The sequence below is a fragment of the Watersipora subatra genome, chromosome 10 (assembly GCF_963576615.1).
Source record: "Watersipora subatra chromosome 10, tzWatSuba1.1, whole genome shotgun sequence".
NCBI lineage: Eukaryota > Metazoa > Bryozoa > Gymnolaemata > Cheilostomatida > Watersiporidae > Watersipora > Watersipora subatra.
In genome coordinates this window covers 52,417,782-52,444,858 of record NC_088717.1, presented here as the reverse complement: position 1 = coordinate 52,444,858, position 27,077 = coordinate 52,417,782, and the positions used below count along the sequence as shown (strand labels likewise).

The 27,077-nt window shown below is 37.0% G+C and overlaps 1 protein-coding gene across 1 annotated transcript; it reads left to right on the top strand.

Annotated features, from left to right (window-relative positions):
* The first annotated feature begins 85 nt into the window (after positions 1-85).
* Positions 86-25,852, top strand: LOC137405848 (uncharacterized). Its single transcript, XM_068092273.1, has 23 exons — positions 86-216; positions 1,597-1,770; positions 2,337-2,440; positions 2,746-2,917; positions 4,973-5,115; positions 5,200-5,356; positions 6,281-6,426; positions 7,075-7,245; positions 7,496-7,708; positions 9,800-10,015; positions 10,968-11,256; positions 13,425-13,688; positions 14,501-14,737; positions 15,174-15,304; positions 17,560-17,761; positions 17,930-18,064; positions 19,287-19,433; positions 19,668-19,926; positions 22,473-22,641; positions 22,745-22,994; positions 23,089-23,248; positions 24,539-24,774; positions 25,151-25,852. The coding sequence occupies exons 1-23, from the start codon at positions 168-170 to the stop codon at positions 25,351-25,353; spliced, it is 4,227 nt and encodes a 1,408-aa protein (XP_067948374.1). The 5' UTR covers positions 86-167; the 3' UTR covers positions 25,354-25,852.
* Positions 25,853-27,077: the final 1,225 nt, after the last annotated feature.

Genomic DNA, 27,077 nt, shown 5'->3' with positions numbered 1-27,077 from the left:
GCAAATGAGCTGCATTGTGACAGCCCGGTAACTGATTCTATATGCAAGCAAGCCGGTCGAACGGATCTGCATGTTCATCAGCTGGGGATACGACAGGCGGGTGTGGAAGCATTCACCTGCTCTTTCGACGTCTCACACATTTGGACTACTCCTGAGCTGGTAACAAGATGGACTTTTTGAGACTCGCTCTTGTTGCTTGCCTCGCAACCGCTTGCTGTAAGTCAACACTTATTTTCTTCTTTGGCCATGTTTATATCTTTTGCAAACTTTTTAATTGGGATTTTGAACTAACACAGAAAATAATATTGTAACCTTTGAATTTGAGGAAATAGAGCAGCGAAGAATATTTTTTTGGCAATTTAATAAAATTGAACTATGTCAAGAAACTTGAAAATATTTTAAAAAGCAGAAATCAAGAGTCGTGCAACAAATTAATTTTATAAGAATGCACAACACTGTTAGCTTATCAACTCAACATATACATGTATTTTCCTAATTCTTATTGTATTAGGTAAGGCTTGTATATCATACAGCGATTCCTTGCTAGCCGCTGTGAGTAGTAATAAAAGATCAAACTTGTGTCACTGCGGGCCCTTCATGCACAGTCGACAAGCATTAAAGTCAATGCAACTCGACCTGAAAGAGTTTAGTTAGGTCCGTGTTAGCGAGGAGGGTAGACAGAGCGAGACAGGTATTTAGTGTAATATTGTGTCTCGTTATTTGTATTTGTGAGAATTTCTAAAGAGAATTCTGTCAATGTCTGATGGAGGTGAAAGGTCTATTATTACGCATAGCTCTGTATGTGACAAAGCGCTATTTGGCTAGTCAATACAACGCGGGCATCGAGCATACAATTCCTAATTATTGCTAATAACAACGCATTGGCCACGCCTTGACTTCATACTGTAGACTATCCAACTGAACAACTTTGATATAATATAATCCAATTTGAAATCTTGTGGCTTTTTGTCAGAGGTTTTATTTACAGAGCCACATGCATGTAAATGATAGCTTACTTGTTAGTTTAACTAAATTTTGAAAACATCTTAAAAGAACTTTGTACGCTAAAGAAATCTTTTGATGATTTTCATTACTGAGCACAGTTGTCCAACCTTTTGAATTTTACTGCTCTCGAGAAGCAAAGGAGTCTGTTACACTAGAGCTTCCGAGGGCTCTAGTGTATAGAGCTCTCAGGAGAGCTCTATACACTAGAGACTATACGCTATACACTCTTTTCTGAGAGCTCTACAATAGAGCATAATTATGCTTGTCTTTAGAGAAGGCCACACCATCTTAGAAGCAAGTAATGGCTCTGGTCAGACTGGCAAACATCATTGACCAGTTATGGTTGTTTGCAAGTATTACATAACGTCGATCAGATCAATACTGCGCATCCCTTTTATCTGACAGTAGCTAAAGTCAACCCATCCTCCTAGCTACATTGACATATGACTAGTGACATCTGACAAGTGACAGGACTAGTGACATTTGATGAGGGACACAACTAGTGCTGCTCATACACCTTCTGATAGCTTGGTAAAGTTCACTGAGAGACAACTTCTACTAAGTAACTTACCATTCTGTCTCTGGCTTTAGATGGATCCACAGCAGGTACCAGATTTCATCTGGTTTTCATGGAGAATGTAGTGGAGGCTCCTTTGGACGGCCCTCTAGAGGTTCATGTTTCCAATACAGGAAGCCTTTCAGCAACTGTCACTGTCTCCTCTCCTATGACAACCTGTGCAAGCCAGACCTTAACAGTGCCAGCTAGTAAGTATCTCCAACAGCAAAACTATGTTTTTTAAATCTACTTTTTTTTAAATCTTTTAATTCTCTTGTCTTTTAAATCTACTTTTTTGACTACCAATTTTCAGAATCAGTTTTAATTTTGTTACATATTTAACAATATCAGAAATTGCGTTCAATTGAAATATGAATTTATATTAATTTAATATTTAATGTATTTTAATATATTTAATACTTAATTTAATATTATTTATGTGTTCAATTAAATATATTAGTTTACGTATTTTAAAAAAGGTGTGTACAGTTTAGATAGGACATTAATCGCTGTATGGAAGAGAGTTGTTTGCCCGGAAAAGAGACAACTTCAATTTTTTCATTAATTTTTCGAGATATCATACAAGCCTTTGCACAATAAAAAAACTGGAGCAGATAGTGGAATCTTAACTTTTAAATTTGTTCACATACACTGTTGTTATAATGGCATTAGCAAGTGTATTATATTAGGAAGGCAGCTTGCGGTTTTTCACAGCAAGTTTTGTCATTATCTAATGAATTAGTTTATTCAAGGAAATATGTTTGTTACTTTGCAGACAGCAACGTGATGTTTGAAGTATGCTGGTTTATGAGGCTAGTAGCTACTGACTATTGGCCTAGCTACAAGACTGTCCTAGTAGAGTCTAATAGAGATGTCATGGTAGGTAGCGAGAATGTCTGACACAAGTCGACGATCGATATTTCAAGTCAATTGTTCATAGGTTTGGTGGCAGACATTGAAGGTTGAACAATAACCTTTTACTTCAAGCTTTATCAAGAAATGTACAAATCTGCAAAGCATTTTGTTTCATACACTTGACAGCTTTCACATAGCTTTGAAGCTTGTTACTAATATCTCTTTGAAGGTTTGCCAACTCAATCAATACAAGTAGAATATGAATGTTGAATATTTAATCCATGGCTTTGGTTAAGTAGATGTCTATTTACTGTAAGTCGTTTTTTCAGGTCTACGCTTATAACAAAGAGCGATTTTCAGCCGATGGCTACTACGCGATACCTGTGTCGGAGCTAGCTTATTCATACTATGTGGCCGCCTATGATGAGGCCAACATCGCTACCCAATTCGCCATCTCGGCCACTCGAGACACCAGCGTCCAGATTGTCCTTCCTAGTCTGGGTATAAACATTTCATATCTAGTTTACGATGCCATAACCTTTCATTGCCAAGTATTTCAAAACTCATTTGTATTCGAGCTTAGTGGTTGACGTTTCATTCATCGCTGTGCAGTTGTATGCAAACTGTCAAACTATTTTAAGGATCAGAGCGAGAGTGGTTACAAAATGGTGAATTTGGAATTATCTATTTATCCTTTATTGATTCTAAACACCGTAAAACTTGTGACTATAAAATTAGTAATCAGTTGACAGTTAATTTAGTAAATCACAAAATATTAATCAGCAAAAAAATCAAGCAATTCTTGTAATAACATAATTCAAAAATGTATGACAAAATGTTAAAAAATGCTATATAAAATCCTGACTTGTGCCTCTATCTAATCTAAACAGTGTTCCATGACAACAGTAGGCCTACCGCACATATAGCTAGTATAGGATCAAGATGAAGTTGTGTTATACAATTTGAAATTAAGAGATTACTTTCCTACTCAGTAGGCCCATTCAGGACTGCTATTGGTCAGACAAATATGCCTGTGGCAGCAGGAACAACCGCTAAAGCTGTATATCAATAATTGTGCAACAACTTGATGAAACAGGCAGCTAGGAAGCTCAGTAAAATGTTAAAATGGATGCAAATATAGTACTATTAATTAGGCCAAGGTTACTTTTGTTATTGTCAAGTTGAAGCTAAAAGAAACTTATTACAATCGCTATTACTCAAAAGAGATCTCTTCAAACATTTAACCAATAACATTTGTCAGCATACTTATTGTATTTTAACTCTAGATACTGAAGGTAAATTCTATTTAATTCAGACGCAACTTTTCTTAGTTTCGGCAGTAGTTTTCCAGTTGCGGCAGAGTTTCTTACTGTGTGAACCAAGGGTGTGCTCTGTATCCCTCTAATTTGGCAATGCACCCCTTGGTAGTGTCAGTGTTTCTCTCATCTGTGACATTATGCCCCTCAGTTGTGGCAGTATGGCCGTTAGTGGTCACAGCGTGTTCCCAGCTGTGGCCTGTGGGCCCTTTAGCTGTGACACTGTCTCCATCAGCTGAAAGTCAGTCCTTTGGTAGTTACAGTGTTTCCCTTAATTTGTGACAGTGTGACCCTCATCTGTGACAGTGTGCCCCTCATCTATGACAGTGTGACCCTCATCTGTGACAGTGTCCCCCTCATCTGTAATAGTGTCTCCCTCGTCTGTGACAGTGTTTCCCTAAATCTGTGAATGTGTTTCCTTTATCTGTAACAGTGTTTCCCTTAATCTGTGACAGTGTGTCCCTCATCTGTGACAGTATTTTTTTCTCAGCTGTGACTGGTGGTCCTTCAGTTGTGACAGTATTTTTTTCTCAGCTGTGACTGGTGGTCCTTTAGCTGTGTCAATGTCTTCCTCAGCTGAAAGTGTGTCTCTTAGCTATGACAGTGTTTCCCTCAGACATCACGGTGTAACATCAGCTATACATGACAGCATCCCTCGATTATTTGGTGCACCTTTCAGATTCAACTGTGTACTTCTGTGGCAACATGACTTTTAGCTATAACTTGGTGTCAACCTCAACTATAAGATATCACCCCTCAGTTGTAACATTGTGTTTATAGCCTGTTACAGTGTGTTACCCAGCTGAGGCATCACATAGCCAGCTGCCATTGGGAGTTTCACGCCCCTCAGTTGTAACATTGTGTTTATAGCCTGTTACAGTGTGTTACCCAGCTGAGGCATCACATAGCCAGCTGCCATTGGGAGTTTCACGCCCCTCAGTTGTAACATTGTGTTTATAGCCTGTTACAGTGTGTTACCCAGCTGAGGCATCACATAGCCAGCTGCCATTGGGAGTTTCACGCCCCTCAGTTGTAACATTGTGTTTATAGCCTGTTACAGTGTGTTACCCAGCTGAGGCATCACATAGCCAGCTGCCATTAGGAGTTTCACTTGAACTGCTTAAATTATATCTCTGCCCCTTTCACAACTGCAATTATCATTTTAAAAAGCTTTAACCACGAACAGAATCAAATGCTTTCAGCACTTTTGTAAAACGTGTAATGGATTTGGTTCTTTTAGATCAATTGCCTGTGCAGATTAATTACAAGGGGCTCATCTACAGAAATGGAGATACCTTCACCATTTCACTGACAGAATATGAGACTTTTCTGGGTCAGAGTCGGGGTGACATAACTGGTGCAAAGATTATCGCTGATTATCCGGTGAGTTTGAAGCCGCATAAAGAGGGCTGTAATATAAAGGTTAATTTACATTAGAGCTGTAGCACTTCCCATGACTGCTTTTAGATTGCTGTTTTCTCTGGAAACATCCGAAACAAAGATAATTCTGGCTCAAGAGACCATTTGGCTGCGCAACTGCAGGCGACCGGTGACTGGGGAACTCAGTATGTCATGGCTCCAGTACCGAGAAGCGAAAACTTTGGTGATGTTGTCAGAGTCGTTGGTGAGTTTTGTTGTCTTTTAATCTGACCACTATTCTTTGTTTTAGAACATTCTGAAATGCTGGATGCGACAACAAGTCACTCACATGCTTCAATCATCTTCAGAAAACTCATAAACTGTTTCATGCAGCCGAGTAGATAATACATATAGAAATATTTTAGAAAATTTTTCATGTGGTTTTATGGTTTTACTTCAAGTTGAGCAAAACTCACAAAATGATGCAGGCTTTCAAGAACGCAGTCATATTTCCTATGCATATGGAGAATGCGTAGACGATACACAATTGGTTACATGCGAGTCTCTTGGATTCCAATCGCTTCTTTCTTATAATTTCTGGACAACATTGCCTTCATTAAGGCATACAGGAGTAGACGATAACTGGGCCAATAATGGTCTGCTGACAGTGGATAAACACGGTCCTGATGATGCATTATCAAAAGGCGTGACCCTTATAACAAACATTCGTATCTTAAAACATTTTATTTAATTCATTTGTGAGCCATAAAATATAAAATAAAATATAATTATAATATAAAGTAATTAGCATATTAGCAGATAATCTAAAGTTCATTAATACGTTGTCTAGTTATAAAGGAATTTTTATTGTGAAATATTCCTATTCTGTAAGAAATATTTTTTGAAATTTTTCACCAGCACCCCGATGGTTGCTTGTAAAGAACCCAAAGCACCCACTCAATCAGGTTCGCTAAATGCACAGACAAATGTATTAAACATAGCATAAATTTAAAGGCCTTTGCTGTTGTACTATATCATAGCTGTACCTTGCGGTGTACAGAGATCAATAAACTGTCTTTGAAATAATAGTATGTCTACAAACATATCTGTAAAAACTGTATTTTAGAGTATAATTGGACTATTTTTAAACTTTGCAAAAGCGCAAAGATAGATGTTAGTTCTTTTTTAGCGAGGCGTCAGAATACTCCAATAACTTTGAGGTTTCCTGATGGAACCACAATCTCTCAAACCATTGCTGCACCAGGAGACACGTACCAGTTTGACCTGAACTCTGCTGTTACCCTCACTGCAACAAATAGCAATAAACCAGTACAGGTACATACTCTCATGCTCAGGCATATTGTGAATGCTTTGCATCAAAACACTGAGCTATTTTATTTTGAAATAAATACAGAATAGCTCAACATGTTGCAAGCTGTAGCTTGGAAGCCTGTGGTTGTGTCAATATACAATGTTTCCATGACGTGCTTAATCCTCAGTTAATCCGCAAGACATCCCCAAGATAGAAAGAGCAAAAAGGAAGTCATACGAGTTTTGTTACTCACAATTTTTATGGAATGTTTCATGTTTGCAAAAGATGAAAATAGCACTTGCGAATGATGCGCAAAAAATTCCACCCAAGCTATTTTATTTATCACTTCTGGCATAGAGTTCCTTATTTTTTTAAACAAAGACCCTGCATTAATCCGCAACAGGCGAATGTCCATTGAAATACTTATCGCGTTGTAACAAAACGTGCGCACAACTCCAAATTTGCATCATCTGCAAAGTGGAGAGACAGTGATAGTATCATTTGTTTTGTTTAGTAAACCTAAAAATAACTTAATAAATATGACCATAATTTAACATTTCAATCAACATAGGCAAATAGGGCGTGGCTATATCATAACAGCGATGTTTTGCAACAACAATACCCGTATTGACCCCTGGTATCCGTCCCAACCTAATGACATCTGTTTTTAGGTCATTCAAATGGTCCGGTCACAGGCTGCTCCGAAAATCTCCGATGTGGCTGATCCATCTATGTTTCTGCTTGTCACACGAAGTCAATGGCTGAATGAGTATATCTCGCCATCTCTTTTCTACAGCGGCGGTGGCAGCTACGATAAAAACATGGCTTTCCTCGCCATTCAGGTAATATTACTATTTTGACAACATAGGTATAATGGTATAATGGTATAGGCAACATACCAATAATAAATCATAGATATTGCCCTAACAACCTCAAGTTAGTATTAGTACTTAAGGAACAAACAACTCCAAATCAGAAAAATTTTGTGATCGCTACGATGTGTGTTAGAGATAGTACACTTTAAGTTTGACGTCGTGTTAATAGTCCTTGTACAAAAGGCTTGTGTGAACTCTATGTTTGCTCTTGCTCCAGGATGGACAAGAGGCAGGTCTCAGAATCAATGGATTTTCAGTGAACTCCCAGTGGACAAGAAATAATGGAATTGCGAGTGCTTGGGTAGATGTCAATGCTGGCTCTAACCGATTCACTCACAGCAACAACCAGGACTTTAATGTTATGGTCTACGGAGCATCTGACAGAGAGAGCTACGGTTTTGCTCTTGGAGCTGACCTCAGCAACAGTCAGGTATGCTATGTTCAATATCTTTCAAAAAAAATTGTTTTTCAATTTTTTGAGAAGTAGAATGCTGACGTAGTTAAAGTTATTTTTATTTTATGACCAGAAAGCTTCTGAAAAAGTATAAAATGGATTGGTTGTGGTAAAGACATCTGGCTGTCACAGAGTTTAGTTCTCATACGAATCATATGAATGTTATTTACCAAATGACAGGCTAATTGTCTGAAAGCATTTTTTATCCTTGATACAAGCTGGAAGAGTTTTTTGTTTCTGGGATCGTGATATGAAAACTGGAAAACAGACTGGATGGAAAAACTGATAATTTTGCTTTGTGATTTGTTAAACCGACATTTTGGTTATTATATGCGTAATTTCCTTTGTAAAATGTTGCTCTCTCAATTTGGTTATTTGGTTGATATCAGAATATTTATTGTTTTTCAAAATAACCAAAATTTAAATAAAATATTTTATTGTGTAATATACTGGGATCAGAGCGAATAGAGGTAATCAATTCAGATCTGTTTCGAGCAGATGTAGGTCTGCTCTCATCAGGTGATAGATTATTATCTGATGAGAGCAGATCTATATTTGCTTGAAACAGATCTGTATTGATTAACTAACATTCAAGTACTCGTAATATGATACACTATATTATATGTACATATATATATTTTCATATCTAATTTCACGATGTAGCAAAATGCCAAACCCGGCTTTATTAGAATTCTATTTCACTCATGCAATAATTTTGTGTACAAAAGCTTTCAGGTCAAGACCAATTTGTACCTAACAATAATGATCCCGATACGATAGACCCTTTTGTCTATCTTGTGGGAACTGGCGACTCCGCCGGTCAGGGTACATTCAGTGGGGTATGTATCCAAAAATGCATGTTATGTCTCTCCTAATTGTCTCCTTTACCTGTGCCGATTGATTGTTAAAACAAGCTCTGCGAAACTGGTTGAAGGAGCCAGGGAGGGGCACAAATACCCCACCAAGTTCATTAGAGGCACGATCTTTGACACAATACTACCTGTATCCTGCATGTTTACCATTCCTGTCCTAACTAGCAATTCACTGTGAAAATCTTACTAATATTGTGATTTGATTTCGTCTTCTCTTGTTGATGTCTGGTTCTATTACTATCTATACATATCCATGTATAGCTGGGTGTTTATGTTAATTTGCACCCTTCCTCTGTCATTTTTTTTACAACTGTTTCTCAGCCTAATCTATGAATGTCAACAGTTGTGTTGAAATATACTATTGCAGAGTTTAAATATTGTAAATGAGGTAATCGTTATTCACATGAACACACAACAACCCCTATTCACATTATATACATTACATTATGTCCTTATTATATTTTTCAATTTTAACAGTAAATACGCATAATTGGGTAAATTAAAATTACAAGCCAGCAACCACCATATTGGCTCGTGGTGTTACCTAATACTTAAACAAATATGCTTGCTGAAAGTCTCTAGTTTCAATATTGAATAATATTGAGATGTTGTGTGCTAGCCATGAATCGCTATCAACTAGCAGGAACTAGCAGAAATGTTATGCGCTTGATGGAACTTTAAAATCGTCAAATGGTGAATTGCAGCTATATATTATTTTCACAAAATAATGATGGTAAATTAAACAACGGGCTCCCGTAAGCATGTTTGACAAATTGACTCATTTTGCATAGAGATTAGTTATAGCTAATTTGACTAGAAGCTTGCTTGCACATTCGAAAAGCATTATTATAAAAACTAATAACGTCTAATACTGCTACCAGAATCAAAGAGCTTGTGAACTTGAAAGCCAATATTGTTTCCTTTTTTTTATGTCATGTGAAATTCAACAATCAAATTCCACTAGAAAGCTCACCAAAATGATGGTGATTTACCAAATAAAGAGCAAGCAACATAATTGTTCAACTCGTCTTTCCTGCTATGAAAACTTTATTTTATCCTTGAAATAAAACTAACTTTGTAGCACACTCTTGGGTTAAATAAAACTAAGATGATATTCTCTTGCTGAGATTCTTAGGGTTAGATTTATCCATAGAGTTATTTTGAGTAATATGATTGATACTTCTATTGGAAATAGTGCCAAGAGTCTTTCATGATAAGAGGAGATGGACTAGACAACGATTGTGACAACTCCATCGATGAGGAATCATGCAATGGAGTGGATGATGATAACGATGGTGAAATAGATGAAGACTGCGAGACTGGCTCTCAAGAAGCTTTTGGAAATGAGTACGTCATCATGTTTATGGAGAACAACGTCGATGACAACCCAAACGCTCAATCTTTCCTCGAGGTAAAAGAAAGGTCACACTACTTATAACAAATCTACAAACGCTATAGCCTTATTTTAAACTTGACAACAATAAAGTATAACCAACTATAAAGTGGGTGCAGAGCTTCGACGCGCACCAGAATTGAGTATTTTTATAATTGTTGTAGATTTTACACCATGACATTTAGCGGGGTCAAGCAAAAACAATTTTTTGTAACAGTATTCGAAAATGAGACAGAATATGCAAAACTTTATGCATGTGTATTATTTCATATGATAGGCATTTGAAAATTTTATGCTATTGAAATAAGGCAACGTATTAATTAGTATGTAAATAAATAAATGTATGTATAAATAAATATGTATGAGGCAACGTATAAATGTTTCAAGTTTTATTTTATTAACCCATAGATAGACTGGTTAAAGTATTTTTAGCATTGTTATATAAGATTAACTTTATTTATTAGCCTAAGTTCATGAACAGATAAACTAAAAAGGTAATATATTTTGGTAGCAGAGGAAAAATACCGAACAGCGATGTAGTGACTAATAACATTTTTAATGTAGGGTTAAATAGCATCTATTGTTCTCCAATCTCATGTGTTAAAAAAATATTAGGGAAGACTTTGATGGCAATCAGCTTTTGTTAGAGGGCCTGAGAAGGCCCCCTAACAAAAGCTGCATCAATGAGGCCTGAAATAATGGCCTCATCGATGCATTATCTCAGTTTCATAACCAGGGTGAGAAATGGAATAGTTATTTTGTGCAGATATTACTCTACGTCAGTTAGTTATCGCAATGGTTATAAGTTTGTACGTCACAAGAGACTTAACTAACGGTTTTAAAACCTTTAGACCACCAGTTTTGATCAGCTAGTAATTGTCAAAGATTTATTTGGAGGCTCACTGCAGCTTCCTAAATCAACTCAACAGCTGTGTTCCTTTCTAACATTGCACTTTATATGTTCCTACAGATCTACATGTCCGGCGTAGACAGCCTGGTCGATGTCTCGTACTCCATCACAACTGAGACAGGCATGATCAACCAAACGATCGGTGCTGGACAAGTAGAGATCGTTGATGCTTTGGATCCATCTCTTCGCCAAGAGGGCAGCGGTATTGACACCAAAGCCATTAGAATTCAGGCTAGCAGCGACATCGTTGTGTATGGAATCAACAAACAGACTTGGTCAACTGACGGGTTTCTGGCCTTCCCAGTAGATGTTGTAGGAACAGAGTACTATTCTGCCCACTATTATCCTGGTAAGTGTGACTCATTCTTGAGTGTGACTCATTCTTGAGGGTGCTTCTAAAGAAGCTTTAAAGATGAACACAAAATTTTAGTTGATCAGGAAGTATCCAAAGAGATCGAAAGAATAGAGACTGGAACCTATATCCGATATCAATTGTCGCAATGGTTCCAGCTAGTGATGTCATTTCACAAGTTTTTTTTTTTAGCATTTTAAACGCGATAGAGTCTTGTTGATTTTAAACTTGAAACAAAGAGCATCAAAAACAATCGCAAATGATAGAAAAATACCGATACTTTCTGATAAAATCTACCAAACGTTTGTGCAAGTTGATCTTTACCCTAGGACACTTATAATTCGCTAGTATTTAGTTTCGTGAGTAGCTCACAGAGTAAAATTTCGAAGCAAATTAATTTCGCAGCTCCGATGAGTGCGAAAATATAGTGATGTAAAAATAAATGCAGTGGAACAAACAATTATATTCCTCAGGTTCGGTTCACCTATAAAAAAATTCAATTTGCGACTAGTTTGTAATTGTGAACCGCAGGTAGAATGGTGTGGGCAAGGTCGATAATGCAATTTGATCGCTTGCTGCCATTTGTTTCTTGGACTATCAACAGGCCAGTTTTCACTGAGGCAGCTGGCCGGCTGAGCCACCCCAACTTTTTGGGAATTTTTTACGGTAAGTACAGTCCAACTCGAAAAACTCGCCCTCAGATAAAATGTAACATTTCATCTCAAACACAAGGTCAACTCAAACGAATTTGTTTGGTCAGTTCCAACGCAATGATAAATTCCTTCAGATAACTCGACCTCAACATCCTTTATTCGAAAAGTTATTTGCCCAACGACCATGGACGCGGTTTTTATCGCTGTAGAATGTCACTTCATTCCAAGCCGTAGAGACAAACATCAACTTCTAGTAGTTCTTAGGCATCATTATTATCATCATCAGAGGCAAAATATTTTTGTTAACGTCTTTTATAAAGGTTTGCAAAAGATTCAGTTTTATCAATCACCCGCTTGGCCGTGTCCCATCGAAAGCGTAAAAGCCTCCGAATGAACTTAAAATAAAATCCGCAAAATTGATCTTTGTTAAAACGCTCAAAAGGAAAAGATGTTTTTTTTCTGAGCGTATTAACTGCGGTCATGTTATGCCTATTTTAATTTAAAAACGTCTCGTCAGTCACATCACTTAAAACAAAACAAATCTAAAAAAATTACAAGTTATTGAGGAGGTGTCAGTGGTGAATCCAAACCTTTCCAGAGCCATGCTGCTTGTGTAGTACTGCGAGTGTCAGTGCATGTGTCTTATTTTCTTTCAACACACGGTGCTCACTGCATTGATTGATGTCCCCAGCAAACGATAACGCTAACTAATGCATGTGCATTGACATCAAATTCCTATCATTATAAATCATTCCTAATGGGAAAATAATCCTAAATAATTGCAAAATAATAACGTAATAAATTTTGACAGTCAAATTATTTTGTCGGTTTATATTTTAACGATGCTATAGTGGTCGTTAAAAACGTTAAAATAAATGTCGTTATAAAATTCAATTATACAGTATCAATGAACAAAGCTATTTAGTTTCGCTTTTTCGCTCGTTTGTTATGATAGTTTAGTTTCGCACATGAAACTTTCGCGAAAGGATGACACCGCGAAAACGCTAAAGTTAGATGCCGCGAATACATAAGTGTCCTAGGGTAAGTAGATAGTGGCCATGTCTGGATATGAGATGAGATTGCTCTGTCCTGTAATTAATTATTATGTCATCTAAAGTAACTGAAATGCTCTTCAATCCTCTGTCTATCCTCGTCTCTAGGAACCATTTGTTTATTTGCTGCGACTATTCCTTTATTTATATTTGTAATGAGGATCTCTAGCCATGCCAGAGGTAGTTCCCTTCACTTTTGGGAAATGTCTTCCTCCGTAGTAGGCATGTTTTAATCTGCTGTGGATTTTTTCTTCATCTATTTGAGCGCCTCTATATTTATGATGGATAATTCTATTTTTACTCAGCGCATTCGTGGTGACCATGCCTAAACCTGTGACAGCTGAAACATGTTATGCATTTTAATAGAAATACATTAAATACGTTGAACATGAAAAAACAATAAATAAAAAAGCCTAAGGTTAGACTGTTTCTCATGTACTGATTTGTAATAATGTTTTAGGAACTGACTTGAATGAGTTTGCATTCACCCCAGTCTTCAGAGATGGAGGCGTTACTACTGTTACGGTCACGATGCCTACAAATGTAGACGATGCCGGAGCTGTGAACAGTCAAGGAAGGTTTGGCAATCAAGTTATTAACCCAGGAGACTCAATTATTGTCACCCTGTCTTATGGCGAGACTGCGCAGTTCCAAGGTGCCTCTAACACAATGAACTTGAATGGAGCTCATATCGTATCAGATAAACCCATCAGCATGTTTTCAGGTCAGTGGTCATAGCTGATACGTACTGCTTGACTTACAGTATCTTCTCAAAGGAAGGAGTGAAGAGTAAATTATGTGCTTTATACTAGGAAACCTACCTTTCGCTGCTTTACCTTTACCAAAAAGTGATGGCATCAACAATAGTGAACAGCAATAACATTTATACGTTTAACTAGCCATTTGCCCGGCATTGCACGGGTAGTAGAATACTTACTTAATGAATTGGAGTAATTTACCTGTAAAGCTAGATCTTTACTAAAATATTTACTAAAACAATACACCAGTTTTGGCCAGCTTAACAATCATTACATGTAATGGTCAACAGTGCTAGTTATCAACCCAAGCAAGCGCCTTACGCTAGAGTATCTTATCTTCCAGTGTTATGACTATTTGATTTGCCCAATGAATCCCAATTTAGATCTGGAGGTCCTGAGATCAAATCCAGTGCTTTGCGGATTTCTCATAGCTAGATTTTAATTGCTACAACTGGACACAGTCCTTAACAAAAGGACAAACACTGAGATTTATATATAGATTACGAATACTCAATTTACTTTGGCTATGAAAAGAGTTAGTTGTCTTTTGGAGAGGTTGCTTAGTGAATTTGCCATTTTTCATTACCCGCTTTAAGACTTACACGTACATGGCTTAATTAAAGCATAGCCCTCTTAATGGCAAAGTGATTATTGTAAAGAAGACATTTCTGGCCAGCAATGCACAATTGAAGGATCAAAAACTGCTGCTAGAAAAGCTTTGTAGCATTCTAATTTAATGTTGGTGACATAATCTACAATGTGTAAGCAATAATTTCAGGAAACGTACGAGCTAGAGTCGATCCTGTTAACCTTTCTTCAAGAGATCACTTGGTGCATCAGCTAGCACCAGTTTCCACTTGGGGACTTCAATTTGTCACGGCACCAATTCCAAGAGAAAGAGATAGAGGTGATGTCTTCTTCATAACAGCTTCAGCGCCCAACACTGGAGTTGAAATAACCATCACAACTGCGAGTGGATTGAGCAGAACGTCCACCGAGAACTTGGCTAATGCAGGTAGGTTTCCTGCATTAGAGAAATATGAGTCTATGGGTACATCAACATGCCTGAACCAAAAAAAAGGATTTTGTACACAAATTTTTTTCCTTGTATTGGTTAGTAATTCAAAAAATTAAAACCAGTAATATTTATGCCAAGTTGAGCCATTGTGCTGAAATGACTGATGTCTACTCGTTCTGTTCAGCAATAACAAAATGATAGGACTTCTGACCAAAAGCTGGAATGCTATTGATAATATTATATTTGTGAAAGAATTAGCTTACAGTGTAATTCAATGCATGACGTACCTTATAGTGAGTAACAAAGTAAGGCAGCACTAGTAATACGGTTGCGCCCTAGTCCATAGCGATCCAACTCTTCTAAAGATCGCATTGTCAGGGTATTCAGGAGTGTAGTGAGATATTATGGCTCAAGATTTATGATTACAATTCAGGTGACTATGTGAGGGTTGACATTGGATCAAACGAATATGGCTTTTTCGATGGATCGCGTCCAATTCAGGTCTTTCAGTATGTGAAAACGACCAATGAGAGAGACATAGATGTTGCTGACCCAGCCATGATGGTAACTATTACAACTTTGTTCCCTATGAATTAACTAACCTTTATGGCTGTCTAATTATAAAAAGCGTGCAGACAGATTACGGGCATTCACCTAGTTATGCAATAAAGTTGTTTAGCACACCGTAATTAAATTTAAACACATCAAGAGTTGGTATTATGTAACCAAACGATGCGGCTATAGATGGTGTCTGTTCTTTATAAGCCTAGCAATACCGCCGCGCATAAAGCAAGCACTTTTTCATACGGTCACCCACAGTAGGGCTAACTGATTTACTGAAACGCATTGACAAGCAGAAATTTTTGCCCCTTTAAAAATTGTCACTCGATATCTCGCCTGAAATGATCTCAGTTGGTTCAACCTACTAACATTGTCAAGTATGAATGAACTCTTTATGCCAACAGCCATTACATTACCTGTGCCTGTGCCCTTGTGACAGGGTCAAAGGGTCATAGCCGAACTCGAGATGCTCTTTAGATTGTAAAGCAGTTTTATCAGTGTTTGCGCGCTATTATGTTTCATAATCGTTATTGGAAGACGGAATTTCCAATAGTCAAAAGAGATGGAAAAATAATGACACTACATAATTGTGATAGACAACAAACTAAATTGTATTAATTCTCAACTACTCATGTTGCTTTTAAGAATAACTTTATCATTCACTGGGCTGGCTTTAAAACTATTGCCAGCTCGTGCCATGTAGGCCTACAATTATCCAAATACAGTATAACTTTGAAATATTATGCTTATCCGTCCCGTGGTTAGGATCGTAAGGTGAAATAGTCGTGTGGTGAGGTCACTTAACACCTTGGTTTCTGACGCTTTTATTTGAAGATTTAGCTATGCAAAGAAGCCCGATTTTTGAAACTGGCCAAACTTTAATTTATAAAATGACCCATGGGCCTGTCATCAATACTGTCCATAAGATAATTTGGGGCAATTTTTCTGGGTGTTCTGTGCAATAAATCTATCAAAGGTTTTTAAAGCAGCCGATAGCTTTCCTTATTTCTGCCGATAACGTTTGTTCTATCTCACCTTTCTTTGAGTTTTTTTCATTACTTCTTAACCTTTTTCTTAGTAAAAATTTTTTGCTTTTCCTTTTTCCATCACTAGTGACTTTAAGAGTCATGGCTAACGAACCAAAACGATATAAGCCCTAAAAAGCGCAACTTAATTACGATATCGTAAACACTCAGATGAGAAAAAAACTACGCAACTTTCAGCTATTTCTTCACTTACATGTAGCTCACTGTACGCAATGGATAGCGTCTCATATTATCCTCAGGTTTTGTGGGAGGGCTTAGCCAATAGCGTATCAACATCTTAGTATTTTTTGGCCTCATCGTAAAGAGGAGTAAAATATCATAACCAGAGGCCGGGCAAACATCATATTCCCCATGGTAACCTGAAAAAAAAACATATCCTAGGGCAACCGTATCTCAGAGTTCTACTGTGATGGTATGGCCAGAAATTTGGTAGTTTGGTTGGCTCTAAAAGAGGCTCGTAAAATTGAGGCAAGCAATCAGAACTACCTATTATTATTATTATATATTGCCAGAATTATTTATAGTAAAAGGTCAAAATTATGAGGAAATAAAGCTGGTGCTTTTTTAATGTCTAGACTATTGTTATAACTTCAAGGCATCTATTTCAGTTAAGCAGCTCTATTAGCCGACGCCAAGTAACAAGTTCCACAGAAAAAAATAATGACCTAAAGGTCTTTTCGTTACAGAGGCCGCAATTGTTTAACATCAGCCTTTTTACAAAACATTGAAAATTATCTTTGCATTTACTTTAATCTTCACTATGATAAGAATCATGTCGATTCATCTGTTCATCTGTTTGTCCATTTGCCTGTCCATCTGTCTGTTCATCTGTTTGTCTGAAGACACGCTAAGAAAGTTAAAAAATAAAATGTATCACATGAAAATTGAATTCAGATATTCAGCTTTGCGGGCCGACACGCTAACCACTGCGTCACCGAGCCATATTATGGAATAATTATGCACATGATTATTATACATAATAATTTCTTTACGGCACATGAGCCTACCAGTGTACTTTTTGGAGTAATAGCATTTAACCCGATAATGTATGGTAGGAGTACTCCAAACATAACACAGAAAAGAACATTGCAACATGTTCAATGCCTGCATTTACTGATTACGTCTATTACATGTTCCATGAGCTGTAGTCACATGATTGATAATTTTTGTAAGCTTGATGTGTTTTTTGACTGCATGTTTTGTAATTTTTAGCTCATACCTCCAGTAGAGCAGTGGTCAAGGAATTATCAGTTTATTACCCCTCGGACTGGTCAGGCAGATGGGGTGAACGGAGGTTTTCTACCATTTGACACATTTGTGATGATTGCGATAGAGCAGTCTCAGATCAGTGGACTGCGATTGGATGGGGGGTCTCTCCCTAGCCCAACCTGGGTAACATTGCCCTCGCAAAATGGTAAGCGAAGAGTCTGTAATGAGTGTCTGTAATGCAACATAATTGATAAAACTCTGAATACATAGACATCTATAAACACGTTCACGCTGATAGTCAAAGTATACATTAGTTTAGTGTAATTCTAGTGTCTGAAAGTGAATCAATAATTTCAATTAATTTTTGTTTTAGGTGTTGTATATGCTGTCACATCAGTGCAAATAGCAAACCCTGGGAGACACTCGCTGTCACATGTCAGCGCTGATGTCTATTTCCAAGCTCTTATGTATGGCCGAGCCAACCGTGAATCTTTCGCACTGCCATTAGGTAAGACCAGAGACAGCATGAATAGGATGAGTTAATAGATCTGACAATGAATGTCAGCCAACCCAATAGAGGTGGAAAGTTTGATATTTTGATAGATGACATACACATATTTTGTACCTATTTTCCTCCTGATAATTTCTAACAAGAACATCTGGCTCTAAGGCTATGAGTAATGGTCGTATTTGTGATTTGCCGCCCTGATAATTTTCTTTAAAGTTTCAAGCATACATAATCAGGGCTCTGACGTATCGACTTCTTAAATAGCTTTTCAATAATAAATTGTGATAGTTCGATTCTGAAGTTACGCATATGATTAGTAACTTTGTATCAATTATGGAATGCTTAGTAAATAATACAGTCATAGCTCGGCATATGTGTGCTCAAACATATGATAAAATTTAGATATGGGCAAACTTTCAAGCAAGTGTCTACCTTTCAAGCAAGTCTACCTTGAGATATGAGAAAACTTTGAAATATGAGCATACAGGCCAGTTCTCTTTGCGACCAATAAGCGGCCAAGTGTGCGAGAGGCCAATTATGAGAACAGCGTCGATCGGTATTTTTTGTCTAATCAGTTTGAGAAAAATTTAAAAAGTCTAGCTAAATGTTATAGTGAAAACGAGGCAAAAAATACCAAGCCAATAAAAGCTAACTAGAACTATAAGATGAAGGGGAAATTAAAGGTAAATTTAGTGAAAAACTAAAATTATGTTTTGCTACATAGTTTCACAAAAGCTTAGTATACTGAATGTATTGCTGTCAAATCTTTCTCACACCACGGTTAGCCACTACATCTGTCTTGAAGGTAAGAACTCCACACAGTATTGTACATAGTAATGTTACATTTTATTGCAGATCGTGGCCACTAAATAAATAATTGTTCCGCGAGTTTGTGAACGTAGGTACTGAATTACAACAGTTAAATTCCCATTTTTCCATCGTAATATCCTGCTTGTTATAGTAAGGGAACGGATTAAATTGTATTTAGTTATTTTATATAGGAAATGTTGCATCGAGGTGCGAGAACATTGACATTTGAGCTCAGTCCCATAATGTATTAAGCTCGTATGCTGAGGTATGACTGTACATGCATTTGTGTATGCCAGACAATCCAAAGAGAAATGACTGCAGAGTGACAAGCAAAGCACGTGCTAGATTTTAAGGCCCTCGTGACATTTGCTAAAAGCCATAATATGTCAATGAAGTACTCTGTTGCTGTCAGGTATGAGACTGGTTAGGCAGGGTTGCACACCCACCACGATGGGAGAAGGAGACAATATTGACAATGACTGTGACGGAACAATCGATGAAGAGATATGTAACGGAATTGATGACGATGTTGATGGTGCTATTGATGAAGATTGTGGAGGTGCGCATCCTTTATATGCTTTGAAATAATGTCTTCATCTAGCAAACTTTGTAACGCTTGCATAACTAATATATAATGCATCTATAGGTAATTCAAGAAGCCTTTAAAAGAGAGATAAACTGAGGTGTTTCCTAAACCAGACTTGGTATGATCTTAGCATGGAAAGACTTTCATATATTGTGAAAAATCCTTCTGGTCTGTAATGCATGCGTCTAAATTAATTATGCTATGCAGATGGCCTTAGCTCCGGCACCAATTTCTACTTGGCTTACATGGAGAACACCGTAGAGTACCCGCAAGATTTGGACCTCGAGCTTTATGTAGCTGTTGTGGGAAATCAGGCTGCCACTGTGAGCGTACGCACACCTCTCTTCCCATTCCCTGATTACAACATCATGACTGAGATACAGCCGGGAGAGGTACAGGCTTACGGATTGGCTACACGCCTAAAAGGGAAAGGACAGAACACTACTGGAAACGGCATCTATGTCAGGTGGGGTGTTGACGTTTTGCTTGTTTATATAGGTGCTCGGAGAGAGTAGCGAAGGTAATACTAAAGCACTTGGGAAGGTCTCTCACTTGTCTATGGCCATGTGTCAGGCTTCTCTCAATACGGATCAGCTGAATATCCTTTTTATGGAACTGATACGCGAGATGGTTTTAGGTTAACTCGGGCAGAATTGCACACAGCAAGGTTGAGACATCGACAATAACTAATGCAATATCAGGATTTCATTCGAGTGTTGCCATCATGAAGGAGCACTTTATATTTGCCACATGACAACCTGCAAGTTAGCAATACATTCCAAAGCTTGTTCACACTGAGTTTAAATGTTTTTCACTGCAGTTTACTAGGGACTGCAGTTTACTAGGGACGTCTCCTCCTTTAGGTGAGAAAGCTTCAACAGTTTAAAAGGGGTAAAAACCAAATAGCCACACTTTCGTATCTCATAGTAACCTTCAATGAAAGTAAGGTGTGAATGGCATCATGCCATTCGACGCAGCAGTGAAGGTTTGACATGATCACCACTACATTCCATGAATTCCTATCTATTAGTAGTAACTAGCTGAAATATTATATGCTTGATAGAGCTGTGAAATCATCAAATGGCGAATTGAAGCTATATATTATTTTCCCAAGATAATGATGGTAAATTAAACAACTTACGTATTAACAGAGCTTACGGCTTTGACAAATTGAGTCATTATGCAAAGAGATTAGTTATAGCTAGTTTGACTAGGAGCTAATTTGCACATTTGAAAAGGAATATTATAAAAAACAATAGCTACTGATATTGTTACCAGAATCAAAGAATTTGCAAACTTAAAAGCCAATATTATTTAGTTTTGTTCATGTCATGTGAAATTTAACTATCAAATTTAACTAAAAAGCTCACTAAAATGGTGGTTATTTAACATGATAAACCAGATTTTACCAACCAAAGATCAAGCCATTTGACTGTTTATATCTATTTTTCTGTTATTACAACTTTATTTTATCTTTGGAATAAAAAATATTTTTGTAAAAAAATTTGATGAGCCAGTCAAAAAGTTGAAACCCTGATGGTCACCAGTGTTTAGGATTGATTTAGTGCTCATCAGTATTGCTAGGAATAGAGCAGTTGGTAACTTGAGTCTATTACCGCCAAGATTGCACAAAAGATAAGTCAATGATCTATCAACTCCTCGATTCAGAGCGAGTTGTTTCACCAAGCTGATATTACAGTTGAGACTGCATTGCCTCTGTTTTATTGTCTTTATGTGAACATCTATGCTTTTTATAGTGTAAACGTTGTACCAGGGTAAGTGCTAGGTTTGATTGATTACGTAAAAGAGATTGTTATACTTCTTCTCTGAGACTTCCTAGTTACTACGATATGCAGCATTCTAGTTGCGGCATGTAATACTCATCTATCTATATATGAGTGTTTCCTTAATTTCATAGCTGATAGCTAACCATACATGTGTAACTTGTTAACAATCTTTTCTGTTGAATTATTCGTGCGCCTCTTATAGTTTGACCTCGCATCGCACTGTCAAATTGCTGATCTTCTGGACAATTGTTCACACTTAACCATTCAGTGTTCATGCAAGAGCAAATGTGCAATAATAAACATTATTATACTAAACGATGAGGTTCCGATGCATCTTTGACAAAGGTCGGCTCAGCTAAAAGTACTTGTCAATATTATTCATTTAACATCCCATGCTAAATGTATTTATATGCATTTTAGGTATAATACCTAAATTGCATATAAATACATTTAGCATTGGATGTTTGACTAGCTCAATAAACTATTGTGAAGAGTTTTTTGAAAATATGTGCTAGGATTGGCTATAATTATTTTCAAGCAAATGACTTGACAATTTGACCAGAGGCTTCGTAGTGGTCTTTCGACAGAGACAGACATGCTCTAGTCGCAGTTGAACATCTCTTTACCACTGCTTAAAAAAGACTTATTTTTTCTGAATTATCGGGTTATAACTTTATCTTATCATAGCCTCTAGCAATTACATAAATATTTTTAAAGATGCTCTTGGAAGTTTTTAAACACTATTATATTTAAGGCATATGACATGATTATTCCGAAAAATTTATATGACCAAAAATGGCCTTAGAAGCCACAGAACAATGACCACAACAAACTCACGGTGATGCATTAGTTGGCAATAATGCATTAGTTCACAATGGTCTTTATAGTATGTCTAAAACAAAGTTGTGAGTTATGTCTAAACACTTACGCCAAGCATTACACGCAACAAATCTCATTCACGTCACCATGTATCAATGTTGTGAGCAAAAACTCCAATTAAGGAATTACGAGCTGCGCTAACAGGACATCCACTCATTTTCCTCGATTAGATTTTGCAGCAGAATTTCTTGCTGTATCTGGTGACGATCAACGATGGTGGTGTGATTACCTTTCAAACAACATTTTCCCATCTTCACACACATAGTAAAGTCCTTCTTAGAGCTAAATCAGGAATAAAACCCAATGAGAATCAAAGATGAAAACATACTTTGGTATCTCTTTTCAGGGCCAACGCTGATGTTGTCGTGTATGGTGTTAACAAGGAGAAGTTTTCCAACGATGCTTTCCTTGTTTATCCCGAGAATACACTGGGAACCGACTATTACACCTGCCACTGGTCGCCATCAACCTTACCAACTGAGTTTGCCGTCGTTGCTACATCTGACAACACCGTTGTAAGTAACACGTATTGTAGTGAAGGCAGCTATCGCATGATACATAGCTTTGTTGCAGCAAGGTTCTTAATGATATGAAATGTTTTACCTATTTGACTTGCAGGTGACAATCACTCTGCCGAGCAACCGTAATGACATCGCAGTTCTTGCAAATGGCCGAACTTACAACTCTGGCGATCGCTTTGACATTACACTGCAGCGCTTCCAAGTTTACCAGGGCCAGAGTGACGGAGATTTGACGGGTACTAGAATACAATCAAGCATTAGAGTTGCTGTTTTCGCTGGAAACGTTCGAACTAAAATAGAGCTGTCCGGATCTCGTGACCATTTGGTCCAGCAGATGCTACCAACCGGTAAGTTGTGCAAATCTGTATAACAAGAAAAACAATAATATATAACACAATTTTACATTAACCTTTATATTCATAAAAAAATTTATGTTGGCAGTATCCTACGGCAGCACCTTCTACGTGGTGCCATTCCCATTCAGAACTGTTGGTGATGTCTTGAGAATAGTTGCGAGGAATTCCAACACACAGATCCGCGTCAACGGAAACCTAATCGGGACCATTCCAAACGCTGGAGACTTTTGGCAGTACCAGCTGGCGTAAGTGATTAACACCATATCACGCTTTGATATCACGCCTCTTTGATAAACTTTCAACATGTACAAATAGACTCCAGGTTGCATTTGAACTTTAGTATGTAACCTCACAGATACACAAGTGTGCGTGTGCAACAAATCTAATGCTTTTGAGTTGATTTGGTTTACGAATGTAACGAACCTATGAGCTAAGGCTACAAATGATCGAACTATAGGCCATGCTACAAACCTTTCACTGATCAAATTTTGCATGACTCTGTTAAACAAACTTTCCCCCGTGTTTTGTTGTCAAGGGTAGTGGTCAGATCTATGGATGCTCGTCATATCAATATCTGCAATTATGGGAAGGTTACATGTTCGAATGGGTTTTGATTTATCTTTTCTTAAATATAAGCTGATTTAAATTAAATTCTTAAATTAAACTGACAGTACTGTTTACATATTTTCTAACGGTCATGACAACTGTATCTCAGTCCAACACATCAGCAAAAAACTTAAAAACTGCAGGTTTTATCACAAATATAAATACATGTATGTAATCTATAATCTTACCTGAGCTATATCGATGAGAACATCAGTGAGAAATTTTCCTGTTCTAGCCAGTACGTAAACAAAGCGTTACATTTCCCAAAACAACTTGGATGAAAGCTATTGGTCAGCCACAGTCTAGGAATACAGTGTAGTAGTTCTATTTACGGGCACCGCACGATTAAATTACTATAATTTTTATTAAATTTTTATTTTATTTTTTATAATTTTTATTATTTATTATTAATTTTTATTATTATTTATTATTACATAAAGCTGAACATATAATTATATATATATAATTTATTAACAATGAATAATAATTACAAACAAAATAAATGAAATTTATATGTTAAATGATATTAATAAAAACAAAAGATAATAATAATTGTGTTAAATCTGAACAAATATATATATATATAACGAATAAATAACAACAATAAATAAAATTTATATATTATTAAATAATATTAATAAAAACAAATAATAATTGAATAAGATTAAACAAATACTTTATTTATACTTTTTAATAGACGAAACAAATATCTATGCAACACCAAATGTTTGAATTGTGTAATTTATGAGTGGGAATAGATTGACCTGATGATTATCTGGATCAAGTGCTGTGTTAGAAATCAGAACATAAAATGTACATGTAGAATACTGTTCAACCAACTCAAAGATTCTATTATTGGACTGTTTATAACGGCTACCACCAGTCAGTTATCACAGTTAGCTGTTATAAGCAGATTTATACTCTTTCAGCTCAACTTCAAGGATAACCTTGACCTCATCGTCTCCGGTCATGGTCATCCAGTTTGTGAAGTCACAAGATGGAAAGGACAACCCTGAGGAGGCTGATCCAGCCATGTTTGTTGTTCCATCTAGCAGCAACTTCATCCGATCTGCTACATTCATCACTCCTGTGTACAGCGGCGGCCGTGTTGAGAATGCCGACTACATAAACTATGCCACTATCGTTATAGCAAACGGACAGCAAGGTATGTGACTGAATGCTCCTCACAGGCGATGCCACTACATATTTCATGCGCTTGAGCAAAAAGGACCAAAATGTTCATATTTTCTTAGATGAAACTTGTCAGTTTAATGAATCAGGTCTATACAGCTATGTAATTGTTCGCTAAACTCATGTTTTAAGTCAGGGTGACTGTTGGTTGAAAACTTGTACCTGACGATTTTGCAAAGATCATTTACCATGATGCACTGTTATACACCCCATTGTTACTTTTGATGTACCTAAAACAGTTTTTAACATTTTCAATATTCATATCTACTTACATTTCGCCTTCACTGCGAGCTTGTGATAATTTTTGTCAGTTGAAGTAAATTTCTGGTAAACTAATTTTGCTATTACAGGTAATGTGAGATTGAACGGTCAGGCCCTCTCTGGTGCAGTATGGGACAACATTCCGAGCTCGAGCTTTGTGACGACTACTGTTCTGATAGAGAGTGGACGCAGCCACACTATAACCACGACATCTAATGCCGAGTTCTATGGTCGTCTCTATGGTCGGGCAGACCGAGAGTCATACGCCTTCCCTATTGGATTCCAACTTTAGACAACCAGCTTATGATTATAACTGCAAATTTTATACCATCAAAGGGATCACAATAACAACAAAGTGAGGTGGCAAGTCAGCAAATACGACTGACTAACACGCCGTTAGATGCAGCCAACATACCCATGCTCACCTAGATTATTTTGATTTTATCACTGAAAGTTGTGATAAATGCGTGTCAATGAATAAGATTATTCATGGTTGTTGTCTATTTGGTTGGCGTTAGGTGTCTACGGTAACATTGCATCTGCGCGAGTAACTTTTTTTATATAGCATATCTTTAACCCTTTTGATGATAGGTAGCAGATACATATAATTATCATTGTTTATCAGAGTAGTTACGCGACTGACTGCATATCTCACTATAGACTCCATTCTAATTTTTCACATTTTTGAACACATTTATTCTAATATTTGCATCGAAACTCTTTCATGTTTATAAGTGGCACTCAAACAGAAATATAGTACAAACCTTCGGGATTAAAAAAATTTAACAAAACACGAAACTGCCTTGTGTGTCTAGATTATCTCTCATATACAACCACGAGGTTTAGAACTTTGAATATAAGAATTTTGTCTGTCAGAGTAAATCTGTACATAAACTCATCACAGAACAATACTTTCCTACCAGTTACCGGAACAAACATGGGAGTTATCAACCCACGTGTCTCATGCTTAATGCATGGTTCCTATTTGAACATTTACAACATTTATAGAAAACTTGAAAGCAAAAACGTACACGTATGAGGATTTGTCTTCTCTTGTCTGACAGTCTCCACTTGTTAACTACGGTATGCTACGGTTGACACGTAAAAGCTGTCGCTAGATCAACCGGGTTTAAGAAATAACTGAGCGGTAAAAATTCCATATCAACCTAATTAGGTGAGAGCTTCATGCCAAAATGATACATAGCAAGAAAGCCTTAGCACCTATGTAAATCCTTTCATTGGGCCATCGCAAACTATTTGCACTGACTATTTCAACAAACAGAGTTATGTATGAAGAGAGCGATGTAACTAAGGGTGTGCGAATATGGCCTTTTTATAATTCTGGTGACATTGCCCCTCCATACATTGTTCTGGGAGATTCGATTAAACTGTAACGACAACCAAATATCCACTTTTATCCGACTATGAGGCAGAATATATTTTATAGACTAGCGGTACGACTAATTACTAACTTTATTATGAGCAGGAATTTTAACATGTTTCTTAATTACACATAATTTGTACAGAGAGAGTTATGCCACAGGAAGTATATGGGGAACATATTGGGCCTAGTTGGGCTCTCTCGATGATATAACTCTCTCTGTACAGCGCCTCTTTGTTAGCATAACAACATACAAAACGGAGGTTAGTTTTTATAACATAATACTGAGTACAACACGAGTTACCTTACACTTGTGGCACAGAGAGCGTCTTATACCCATTGTCTACTTGTTAAAGTTAGATATAGGGAACTAGGAGCTCAGGAAAGCTCTCTAACATGCAGGGAATTCACAGTTGTTTTTTCAAATTTCACAAAATCACTAATACTCAAGATAATCGTGAGAATGCTAGAAGTAACAATACTATAATGACTAACATGGTGTTACTCTCCAAGTCTTAACTATATAATTTTCTGAAAACTTTAGAAAACCAACAAAAATCTGTATTCATTATAAAAAGACGATTAGCCAGTATATAGAAAAGCAATAATAAAGAGCTGCCATGTTTAGTGGGCTG